Source organism: Epinephelus moara, chromosome 11 (assembly GCF_006386435.1).
Source record: "Epinephelus moara isolate mb chromosome 11, YSFRI_EMoa_1.0, whole genome shotgun sequence".
NCBI classification, from domain to species: domain Eukaryota; kingdom Metazoa; phylum Chordata; class Actinopteri; order Perciformes; family Serranidae; genus Epinephelus; species Epinephelus moara.
In genome coordinates, this window is record NC_065516.1 from 32801344 (window position 1) to 32814614 (window position 13271).

Here is a 13271-nt window from a genome sequence, read left to right on the forward strand (position 1 = left end):
TAATAATATAAATTCTGTAGTACCATGACACCATGAAATCGAGATATTTTCTGAGACGCTTTTCACACCAATCCAATACCGTAAATCCAATACCGTAGCAACCCTACGACTGATGATTAGAACCTTCAACTTTCAGGGGGCAGCCAAAGAAAAAGTTAAACCTTTCTTTGTAGTGTCATAATGCAATCAAACACCTTCTACTGGAATAGGTGCAACTTACTTTTTCTAGGTATAGCAGATATTACAATGTTCACTGAGTATGAACGTCCAAAAATCCATTTAAAACTCCTTCTAGCTTCAGAGCTTGCCTCATAAAAATCTAATTTTGAGTTTTTCTTTGGCCTCTAAAGCAAACCAGTGGGTTTTTGTCTGGTCTCGTCATGGTTACAGTGTCAGTAGGTGTTGCTAACACCAAAAGCAAAAATGTCTTTCCAAGGTGCACACTCACCAAAATGTATTTCTATGATGTAATATGCAACCTTAGAATAAAAGCTGGGCTCAGTCGGAGTCAGTAGTCGGGTTTCCATCCACCTATTTTTATTCGCATTTTCAACAATTGCGTAAAAAACTTGAATGGAAACGCCAGAAATTCGAAAAAAGGCTGAAATATCGCAAAAAAGTTTTTACGCTTGGAGGGGGTGGAAAAGTCAGTGTATTGATATTAGGAAAATGCGACTTTTGGCAATGGAAACAGATTTATCGAATAAACAATGACGTAGGCTACCGAATCCTACTTCTACTTCACACACACACCTGTGTGAACTTAGAGAGAGGTAATTACTCCAGTGTCAGGTGAGTGTATTTCACAAATTACCTGAATAGACTGGATGTGTTGAATACCGCTGCATCATGCGCGCTGCCTGGTGTACCAACACAGACATCACGGCATTATGTAGGCTACGTTGACAACGCTGCTATGAGTGTGATGAGAGCTCTCGCAATAGCCAAGAAGTTCCCAAGGAATCTCTGCATCTCGTCATAGTCATGGATGTGCCAGTAATTGTTTACATCAGTTGTGGACGTGAGACGCTCTCAATGACGTCATCTCACAGCGCCCTCTTCTTCTACGGGTGTTCTTTTGCATTTTTATTTTTCATGAAGCGCCACCTTCTGCTCGACCTGTTGACTCCCAATACTCGCAAAACAATAATGAATGGAAACGTGCATAAATTCGCATTTTCTTTTGCGCATTTTCACAAAATTCGCTTAAAATTTGCGATACATTTGGATGGAAACCCACCTATTGAGACTGTTATGTTCACCTAAAGCATAGTAGGAGCTACAGTGCCAAAATTCAAAGCATATACATCCCAAATAGAGATAAGAAATATAAGGCTTAATCCAATAGAATGAGTTTTTTAGAATGGCGTCAAGTGTCCAGTCAGTATGGTTTTTACATCCCTGAAACACCGCCGTTCTTCTCTGTCCAATCATGTAAATATGTAGTGTGTTTACAACCTGTGGGCATATAGACGAAAATCCCAATTATATTAAAGTGCTTGAAAAAGCTAAGACATGTACTGACTGTGCCACAAGCGTGTACATAAAGGACGTGAAAACCAAACCAATACAGTCTGTGGTTCAAAGGGTTGAGCAGCTTCCCCGCAGACCGCTGTAATTCATAACTGAGCTGTCAGTGAGTCTTCATCAGACAGCACACAGAGTCTCACACTTCAGATAGGTCATATAACCACAGAGTCCACTCTCCACTCTGTTACCACTTCACCACCACTTATAACTGTCCGCCGTGTTTGATGTGCAACCAAATGGCAGTGATGGAGTATAGCTCTCACTTCACAGAGAGGGCCGTTGTCAAGGCTGACAAACTCGGCTCTGCTAGAGAGCTTCAAGTGTTCTGGAGCAAAGAGTGACAGGGTTTTAATGAGACAGCGTCTGTAAGAGCTGATTTACATAATTCACTTGAGGAGCCAAATGAAGACCTCAGAATTTGGTCTTGAATACGTTTATTGACGATGGAAATCTCCGCTGATGAGAATTTCATTTTGACCTCTGCTTATTTGCTTTAGATTTCTTACAGAAGATAAAGGTATAAAACTTTTCAACTGTTTTTCACTAAATGGTAAAAAGACTTAGCGACCACTAAAATCACTTTCACACACATTCATACACTGATCGCAGAGGCTACCACACAAGGTGCCACCTGCTCATCAGCCGCGATAAACATTCACACTCACACAATTTGGGGTTCAGTTTCACGCCCAAAGTGAGTCCAACATGCAGACTGCAGGGGCCAGAAGGGGACAGGTGAGTCAGCGTCTGATTAGCAGACGACCGCTCTACCTCCTGAGCCTCAGCCGCCCCTCGTGATGACTTCATAAGTAGCTTTAATGGGGATTAAACCACCTTCATGAGCCGAACATCATGGGTCAGTGTAATGCAAACATCTTAAGAGACCAGTGTCGTGTCCTCACAGAGAAGCAAAGACATTAAGTAGATGCTTATGTGTCATGCAGATTATTTAATCCCAATTTTTTGCTTTACAATACAAATGTTAGACGTGCCTTTTTTAACCTACATTTCTAAAAAAAAAAAAAAAAAAAAAGAACATGAGACAGCTTAAAGTTTTTTAATGGGAGAGCAGAGTCTGCATATTTTAGCATGTTAATAAGACAAGAAGAAAAAAAAACTTTGAGGTGAGGCCGAGCTCTTCAGGAGAGTCCAGGCTTAACAGCCCTAAATGAGCTCTAAGTGTAATCATTATGCTAATGAAACCTTCAAATGAATTGGCTCACTGCACCCAGATGCTCATTGTTCCCTGCTGGCCGGAGCCACATATTATACAAGAGTTAGGGCCATCCTGGGGCCTCGGCAGCTCCGCTAATGCAGCAGGTTGAGATCCAGCTAAAACCCTGAGCAGGGGCTGTGAGCCACGCAGAGGAGCATCAAAAGTGCCCCGCTCGTGTGACAACAACAGCAACATTATTGCCATATGAAGTCTTCCTGCACAGCGCTAACTGTTAGCATCACACAGGTATCGTTAACTAAAACAGCGGTTCCCAACTGGTGGGTCTAAAAGTGGGTCACGGATCTATTCTGAATGGACCGCAAGTGACTCAGAAACATGTCAGGTTTGTAAAAAACACACTTTATCTTTAAGTACTGTGAATTTCCAGCACAGAGCTTTTATTTTGAAGTGCCGTTTCCTGCTGTAGAGTGAGTGACTGATGGACAGAGACAGCAAACTAGCTCAACAACATAGCCAAACCCAAGTATGACGCTTAACTTATTAAACTGTGTCGACGTTGACCTAATGACTACGGAGAAATCCGGACCCTATGGCTGGACCAATTCGGAACCAGTGAACGAATGGTTATTGACGGGTTTAACAACCGAGTAGAACCGTTCCTGTGTCGGTGTGAGTTTGATGGGACTGTTTAACGGCTCGATGCTGGATGTTAGCTGTTGCTGCTGCTATGTTAGCTCGTGCTAACCAGGCAGACATTGAACTAACCAGAAGGAGAGTAGCTTGGAGACAGTCCTTCAGCGCTGTGTTTAACCTATGTAACGGCAGCAACAGAAAGTTTCCTGGGTTTTTTATGTTAACTTTGAATTTATTGTTTGATAGGCTAATTGACACATAGTTGTTCAATAATAAATTTCAGATTGCCCTTGTTTTCTTTTGTTGACCAGTTTAAATTCCTATTCTTAGATTAGATTTATTTTTTGGTAGTACCTGACAACTCTGTGACAATTAAAAGAGAATATGCATATGGATGTTATTTAAAATGCCCATCCCTACTTTAATTTCAGTGATCAATGATCCTGTCTTATCGATATGATCGCCTTTATTTTGAAAATCCCATGGCACATCTGTGTCAAACAATTGATTTTATCATTGTAGTAGCTTACCAAAATTGTATTTCATATTTGCAGCATGACTAATGTTTATTGAAGACATTTTTATATATTAAATAAATCAATTCTTAGCAGCCATATAGCGATACAAATATCCAAATATCCTAAAATTTCGCTGTCAATTTTCCTCCACCCCTACTAGCAGCCTAGCCCCATTGAAGTTGTATCGTAGCAGACTTTGTGAGCAAATATCGTATCGTTGTCCAGAGAATCCATAGAACATTGTATCATGATGCAACTTGTGATTTACACCCCTAATATGAAGGCACGTTCAGACCAAATTTGAAGCCAATCTAAGAGGTGTGGAAGCAGATTCATGTTGCCATGACTTCACTTTGGGAGTTATTGCTGACATCATGCTTGACCTCCACTGTACGAGCATGTTCTCATGAAATATTTCCCTCAGTAATGGCCCCCCATCACCAACCTACACCCTGAAGGTTCACCGTGATTGATGCTTCCAATCACAAGCCCAGTTAATAATTAATGTCCCTCTCTGGGGAGGTGAGTGATTGCTCTTTTCTCCTTTTTCTCTTCATGTTGCTGGATAGTCCATCTGTAGACAGGTCACACTTTGAGCTCATGTAATATTTGTGATTCCCTCCGGTCCCATTGCTCTGGGGTTTTAGTGCTCCCTTCATCACATTTGTCTCTTGAATTTTCTGGTCTAAGTGTTGAAAAAATCTCCAGGATAGTATTTCTCTGGTAGGAGCAGGAGTCGCAGGATCAGGTGAAGAACAAAGAAAGGGAGAATAGTGGATGTTTGTGTCTGTTGTGGTGACATTCAAGTGAAAAACTGGCAGAATCAAAGTGGTTTTAATGACAAAGGAGCACTGCAAACTGTACTGAAAGAAAGGAAGAGCATTGTGAAAAATAGTCACCCTGGAAAGAGTGTGAGAGTGGGTGGGTTGGGTTCCACCCCCTGCTGTTTGCTTAAATAAAGCCATTTTCACCGGGCTTTCCACGGCTCTGACACGTATCAGATTCCTGCCCTAATTAGAGGATCAGGTTGATCTCCTGAGTCTCTCATTGTTTACAGGACAGAAATGAATTTACTCCCATTTCTATTGTTCCCTTTCTCTTGTCTTGTCACACCGCTGTCTCGCTTTATTTAGGTCAGGGTTTTTTTCCCTTGCATATAGTCACCTATTTACGCTCACTCTGTTTGGTCTCATGTCTGTCACTGTTCCAGGTCTGGGGTCGCTGTATGTTATGTAAGCTAACAATGTCATTTCACTCTGCTCAAAGCCTTACGCCCCAGTTCCCCCAGTCTTGTCTCCTCCTTTCCTTCCCATGTTATCCTTCTTCTATCTCTTGCAGTCCCTTGTTTTTTAAAGATCATCACTGGTATGGTACGATTTGCCCAAAGTAGCTATAAAACCTAACCAGTTCTTCTGTGTTTCACCTTTGTGTTACCTCCGTATTAATCGTTTTTCATGCTCTCTTTCTGTCCACCCACTCACCTCTAAATCTGCTCATCAATATTTCCCACGCTGACTCTCAAGCACTGGGATCAGAGGCCACCCCTCTCTCTGTCTCAGCTCTTTGTTTCATCGTCATGTTCCTAATTCTAAGTCCTCTAACGTGATTTCATTGATTAATGTGCCAAAAATAACAGAAAACATTTAAGGCCTCAGAAGTGAGTGCGAGGGAGAATTAAATCCTGATGTGTTTTCTGTTAAATGAACAGTTGTTTGTGCAACATTGCAGGTGAGAAACGTGCAGGCAGGTCAAGAATTGGTGTTAATGGAACTCCTACACTCTTAGAAATAAAGGTGCCAACCAGAACCATACAGGGGTCTTCTACTTTGTCCCATAGGGCAGGGGGTAGGCAACCTCCAGAGCCACATGCCGCTCCTTTGCCCATCACCAGTGGCTCCCTGTGGCTATGACAAAGAAACCTTAAGAAGTTCTTATATTCTTCAACTGTAAAAATGCGTAGCCTTTACACCAAATAAGAAAACTTCAACTGTAAAAATGCGTAGCCTTTACACCAAATAAGAAAAATGTTTAACATTTCATCAACTAAAATGTGCATCATACACCTGCGGCCTAGCACCTTTTCCAAACCTCAATAGGAGTTGATAGTCTTGAGTCTCCTTAGCTAGGCTAGCTATGGATTCCAATTCCAAAAAAGGTCTTAAAGTTAAATTAAGTATTTAATCTGGTGTGAACAGGTTGGTTTGCTTTTACTGCCGACGCTGCAAAGTTTATCATAAAGACCCTGCTGCAGAGTAGCCACCTTGTGGTAAAACATATTAATGAATGCCCATTTAGATGTATTGATAATGTTGATAGGCTACTTTAGGCTTGACAGGCTGTGTTACCTTCAAATAAACCATCTGTGAAAGGCTCCACCCAGAACCCCCGATGAGAGGTTTCATGGAAGACACTTCTACAGTGTAATGGTTCCACTCAGAACCCTTTCTTACCCCCTTTCCACCAAATCAGCTCTGGTTCTTGAACTGACTCCACTGAGGATTCTTTGATTCTTGGAGCAGTCTAGCAAACTAGCCTTTTTTTCAGCCAGTCTAGAGCTGAACCATTGTAATCAAGGATGGGTCATCAACAGAGGGCGTTGCACAATGTACACCAGAAATGAACAGCAGTAGTTAAATCAAGGATCGTCTCGATTATTTGCAAACTTTTGTTCTGTGATTACAGAACAATACCGTCTGAGAGATAGATGATTAAATGTTTAAGGGTGAGGATCTTTTAACACCCATGCCTTCAACGATTCTTGAATAAATCTTTCTTCAGAGTTACAGGGCTAACTGTTAGCATCACACAGAGAGGGTTCTTAATGGAATCCCTACTCTTTCAAAGAACCCTTGAAGAACCTTTTCACCATAAAGTCCAGTTCAAACCAAGGATTCGCGACGAGAGAAAACCATTTTAGAACGTTGCAGAGAAAAGTTGCACCGGTCTGGCTGGTTTGAGCTCTACTTAAGCCAGCTGATGGTGTCACCTGCAACTAAGCTGGTCAAATTGCCGGTGGCTGGTTTTAGAACGTATAGCACGTCAAGTATTTCAACAGCCAGCCGGCTTGTACTGAAGTCTACTGGTCAAGTCAAAATGACCACAGGCGGCATGTTGGCTTGCTGCAGCAGGTGCTCCGTCCCCGCAGAGCCCTCTGTGGCAGTGTTGGACAGTGGGTTGCTGCTGCTGCTCGCTGTATGTGCTCATGCGTCTGAACTGGGCTTCAAAGGGTTTTTCAGAAGCAAATGTTTCTGGGTAGAACATCAGCGCTTCAGGAAGAACCTCTGTGGAACCCTTATTTCGTAGACTGTGGCACTGATTTCTGTTTTTTGTTTGTTTTCCTTGTCATTTGTCTTGTTTGGTACAGTAGGCAGGTAATGAGGCCTGGAAGAGAATTCAGAGGCAATAAAAGCTGAAAGGAAAAGCCAATAAGCTTGTTGATCAGCAGCACTGTGATATTGCTGTGTAGGAGTGAATTCACAGTAGGCCATTTAAGTGACGGAAATGAATATGAATGAATTTCAATGTCATACAGTTTGTTTCATATTTTTGGCCATTCTTATTAGTAATGAAATTGTAGTCACCAGGTTAATAGCTAAGATCTGGAAATAAAAAGAAGCCGAACAGGGCAACAAACACAGGCAGTCAGATGATCAGACATGGTATACCTCCCAATTGATCAGTCTCAGGAAGAGAAAAAGAGGCGAATGGTAAATCCATAACCAAAACCATCAGACTGACTTCCTTGATGAATTTCACCCAACATAGGAAAACACATGAGGAAAAGATGGTGCGTGAGTTGAAAGGGACAGGTACATGCCGCTGTTCTAAACACACTGTAACATTAGTTATGTAATTTGGCTCGTTGATTTGACCCACTTATCAACACACTGAGCAGCTGGAGCAGCAACCGTGTCTGTGTGACACGGCTGGAGGCAAATAAACTCTGAGAGCCTGGTTGCCGCAAATTGCGTCAAAAATTGTACTTCTTCTCAGGATCTCAGGAACTACAATCTGAACATGCACCATGGTACACATATTTCAGTTAGGACACTTTTGTCAAAGAACACTTTATTTCCATTACATTTGACCGTATGACTATGTTCTAGGGCCTCTCTGCCCTTCCATGCGCCTACATGGAAAGCCTAAGGCAGGGAGAGCAGCAGCAAAGACCCCCAGGAGGACAGAACAGAGCAGCATCAATGACAAACAGAAATGACATTGATAAGTCAGACACAGCATCAAAAGGAGGAGCTGGGGTGGAGGCAGGTTGCAAAGCAGCTTGCAGAGGAAGCAGCAACAGTAGGCAGGCCAGAGCAGTTTAAATAGGGTGCCCTGAAAGAGATTTGGTTGCATAGAAAGGAATCATGTGATCTGACTCCCTTCCATCAATCAGCTGCACCGTCAGTTGATTGGGCTGTTTGAGATCAGCTGATGTAGCTGGGATGTGAGCTGAGCTTCACATCGTGTCCTGACTGAACTAACGCTGTGCTCAGTTTTAGGCTTCAATGTGAAACGCTTTCAAGAGGATTATTCCTGTTGCAAATAAGTGTCCATAAATCTACATAGAAATCCTATAAAAGATGCTGCTCATACTTAAGTTAGCATAACAGTGCCAGTTTAAAAAATGTAAACAAATGTAGGCTAAAAAAAGCAGGGCTCAAGTTGCAGCACACACTCAGTAACTGGATCTGTGGCAACATTATACTTCCTGTTTACATCCCTAAAGCCTCCAGATCATGGGATCTGTAGTTCCAAAACTTCAAGTATGATTATCCACCGAAGAAGCATAATATGAGTGACGAATTCATTGACATAAACATTTCTGATGTTGCACTATTAATATTTACTGAAGCTCCTTTGAACTGTTGTACAATGGAGGGTGTTGGTACAAACTTGGGACTTGTAGTCCTGTCCCTCTGAACTCCTTTAACCTTTGTAAATCTGTGTGCAGCTGCAGAAATAGACCGTGTGTTTGTCCTGGTCCAGAGAATAGTCCTCTTGCAACGTAGGCAAATTTATACATTTCCCATCCTCATAGATGGGAGGGTTTGCAGAGGTCAGTGTGACGGGTGCACCGTGGATGGTTTATTGTGAAGGCTACACAGAATACACTGTTCCAGAATCTGTTATGCTGCATTCACTTAAAACAATATGGACATCAGAGGATCCAGGATCCTAATCTGGGACACAGCTAGAGTCAGTAGCTCTGACCGTGCTCAGCTCACCCCAGTGTTAGGTCATCATCACCTGAGGTCAGATGATGCACATGCTTCATTCAGTGAGTCAACACACGAGAGAAATATCTACTTTTAGCTTGTTTATATTGCATGATATTTCATGCATGTTTAGCAGGGCGGCAGCATCATCCAGACTCGTAGTATGTTGTCTCTGGTCACGCTAAAAAAGCAGGTCTGAAAATAATCCACTTCTCCTACAAACTCCAAGTGTTCAATTTACTCTACTGAATTTCTTTGTACTCTGAGTGTTTTTATTTTCTGTCGGACCCATTCAAGCAAAACTATCGAATAAATAGACTGAAGATTACTATTGATTTTTTCTCAAACTTGGCACAACACAAGGAGCACTCTCATCGGCTGAGTCCCATCTTTTGCTTGTTGATATAGAAGATCTCATACAGACATCACCACCTGTATCTTTATGTGACACTGTACGGAAGCCATTATGGATCCAAAGACCCCTGAGAGTAAAGTTAGCAATAGGTTTTTGTTCAGGAACGCCCCAGCAGGTGTGTAAACGTTGATACTGATGAGACAAAATGTTCTTTGCATTGATTTTAAGGTTCTAGGTTCACAGTTCACCTTCACAGATGTCTCAGAAATTAGTTTTTGTTTGTGTCCTGTTCTCATTTTTCCATCCAAACTGTCCGCATCCTCTCTTGGTATGGTAGCCAGGGCAACAGGACGAGTTGTGCTTTCATTATAAGCTATTTCTGCCCCATCAGATGATGTTTGACAGTCGAGATTGACCAAGACAGATGGGGAGAAACAGAAAAGATAAATGAGACGGAGGACGGCGCAGCAGGCTGGTGAAGCTCATTTGTGTTTTAACCTGTTACTCCTAAAAACCCATCAAGAACAATGTTGAATCTTTTGTCTCTAATGGGTCTTTTAACACGTAGAATAGTCGTGGTTGCCTTCAGGCATAGAAATCAGTTGACACAGAGGACAGGTATGGCTTCAGTGAACCGTGCAGGAGCAAAGGACGCAGACTCGCAGGGTTCTGAGGAAAACAAAGTCCTTTATCACTAAGTCTCAAGGACATTTTCCTCTCACTGTTTTGAGATAAAATGTATGTCTCTTTTCTAAACAAGTATCAGTCATTTCAGTTTACAGGATATCTGACCAGAGTGGGTGGAATTTGTTCCTTGTACTGTCTGTAAAACACCCAGTACACAGTGTCAGCAGTGTTGCATACAGTATAGACAGATGTATAACACATCACTCAGTAAATGATAATCACAGTATGTAGTTGATCAGCGAAAGCTGTTTATTTAGGAACATGACACAGAGATGCAACGGTATATTCACCAGAACTGGAAATTAGAATTCACAAGGCTTTATTACAGAAGTAAAAAGGCTGCTTTTATGTTTATTTTTCTTCAGAAGTTGGCAGAAGTATTGGGTGAGATGAGTTAGATATGGCCTCTTGATTATGCATTTGTTGGACAGTGATTCCATCAGTTTCGTTTACATTAATTGATTCCTTTATTTTGCTAATTGCTAATTTAACAATCGATTAATGATTTTTAGTTATTTTCTAATGAAAAAAAGTCACAATTCTCTGATCCAGCTTCTGACGTGATTTTTTTTCTTGTGTTTAAACTGAATTTCTGTCCGGACCACTTTAGTCGAGGAAAACTTAATTTCCATTTGCAGTGTTACATTTTTTGATATGGCTCTGTTCTGGGGCCTCTCTGTCTTTCCTGGGCCTACGCAGAAAGCCTCTACCATGTGCCTATGTGGAAGGCCTCAAGGCAGATAGAGCACACCTCCCTGCCCTTCCATGCGCCTACATGGAAAGCCTGAGGCAGAGAGAGCACACCTCCCTGCCCTTCCATGCGCCTACATGGAAAGCCTAAGGCAGGGAGAGCAGCAGCAAAGACTCCTGGGAACAGAACAGAGCAGCATCAATGACAAACAGAAATGACATTGATAAGTCAGACACAGCATGAAAAGGAGGAGCTGGTGGTGGAGGCATGTAAAATGGTCGCTATCAGTTTTATATAGCATGGCTCAGGGTAAACCCTTTGAAAAACATGAACAAATACATACAGAGAATAAATGCCACAGAACTCCCTTTTATTTGAATTGACATTTTGCTAACAGCTAACATTGCACTGTTTACTGGAAAGCAATTCTTCTAAAACAGTAGTTAACAGTGGCTGCAGAGCGCAACTTGCTGTGTACACTACTGTTTTAGAGCACAGAAGAAGAATTGATTGCCATGTAAACTGCTTTTTTTGCAAGTGTGAAACTACTTAAAGTTTATTGATAAAGCATCTGGTATTAGTTTGGTGCATAGCTGTGAGTACTTGCTGATAGCTGATGCAGCATTTTGGGCAGTATTGGAGGCGTCTGATACTGCGTTTTTCTGTGTGTGGGGATGATAGTTTCAGTTGGTTTTCACTTTGAATTTCTTGAGGTGTCTGAGAAAGAACTCTCTCTGTGGTCTGATGATACTCCATTTGAGTGTGTTGTTTTTTGTGTGCAGAAAAATGAAAAATATGTCCATTATGATCAGGCTTCACCTGACATTTGTGATTGTGATATTAGTGTCAGGCAAGTCAAGGATGAGATTTTGGTGTATTAAGCTAGAAGTCGTTGTTGGGAGCACTTGGACTATCTGTTTCAATACCTGTGTGTGTTGTTGAATCAGATAAGAGGTATATTCTTCATAATATATTTGCATGATTTCTAATTCAAATCACCTCTCTTTCCAGTAAAATCCGACAAGACCGAGAAGGCCGAGAAGAAGGAGGAGAAGCAGGAGGACAACGTAAAGAACGTGGACCTGTTTGACCCTCTGGATAAACCTGAGCAGAAGAGCGTGACGGTGGAATACGCAATCAGTGAGACTCCAGCCAAGGTGGAGAAAGAGATAGAGAAGGAGAAGGAGAAGCAGACAGAGACAGAAAAAGAGAAGGAGAAGGAGAAGGAGGCAGAGACAGAAAAAGAGAAGGAGAAGCAGATAGAGACACAAACAGAGAAGGAGAAGGAGGCAGAAAAGGTGAAAGAGAAGGAAAAAGAGATGAAAGATGCAGAAAAAGTTAAAGAGGAGAAAGTGACAGAGAAAGTAAAGGTGACGGAGGCACAGGTAGAGAAGGTGGAAGAAAAAAAGGAGACAGAAAAGGAGAAGGAGAAAGTGGAGTCAGTGCAGCAGAAAGCAGAGAAGGAGGATAAAATGATCAAGGTAGAAGAATCACCTGATAAATCTGTGAAGACAGATAAAATAGACAAGACGGAGAAAACAGAAAATGTGGAGATGAAAGAAGAAGTCACCAGCAAAGTGGAGACAACAGAGAATGTGGAAAAAGTGGACAAAAATGAGAAGCCCAAAGTGGAAGAAATAATTGAGAACAAAAACACTGAGAAGCTCGAGAAGACAGAGATGAAGGATGACAAAGAGCAGCACGTGGACAAAGTTGAAAAAACCCCAGAGCCCCAGCTGACACCCGTCAAGCTCGATACCAGTTCTGACAAGCTGGAGCAGAAGGCCGACGTGGAGGCAAAGACGACACCAGAGGTGGAAGACACCAAGATAGAGACGGCCGACACAGACAAAGACAAGGACAAGAAGGCGGAGAAAGACGACGAGGTGGAGAAAGCGCCTGAGAAGCCGGTGGAGAAACCAACGCAGAAGAGCGATAAGGAAGAGAAGCAGGACAAAGTGCAGGCCAACAAAAAGACTGTGGAGAAAAAGGACGACAAGAAGGACAAGGCTGCGAAAGCAGACGGAGGAGAGAAGGCCAAGAAGGCAAAACCTGCAACTAATGGAAGCAGCGCCCCTCTGAGCAGAGACATGGCAAGTGCAGAGAAGAAGACCAAGGTAGGACTCACTGTAAGCTTTGAGGATGTGATGTTTCACCACACACACTGACATGCTGATGGGATTCTTAAAATCTATCCTGAAAACAAACATGGGTCAGACTGTTGCATTAGTATCACATTAGACTGAAACCTGCCTCATAGTGTAAGACACACTCACTCAGGTCCATTTCCAACATGAAACTCAAGGTAAGTTCAAGGTTATTTTTTTATTGCAGACAGTATGGTAGGATGAGTTTAACTTTAAAGGGATAGTGCACCCAAAAATGAAAATTCAGCCATTATCTACTCACCCATATGCCGAGGGAGGATCAGGTGAAGTTTTAGAGTCCTCACAACACTTGCAGA

At 42.2% G+C, this 13271-nt stretch overlaps 1 protein-coding gene across 8 annotated transcripts in view; it reads left to right on the plus strand.

The window, feature by feature from the left end:
* Positions 1-13271, plus strand: part of LOC126398118 (microtubule-associated protein 4) — a 162049-nt gene that overhangs the window by 125904 nt on the left and 22874 nt on the right. For all 8 annotated transcript variants that reach the window (XM_050057335.1, XM_050057334.1, XM_050057337.1 and 5 more), the window contains one exon: positions 11819-12924. In XM_050057335.1, coding sequence (XP_049913292.1) covers positions 11819-12924 — 1106 coding nt within the window. The remainder of the gene's footprint in view (positions 1-11818; positions 12925-13271) is intronic.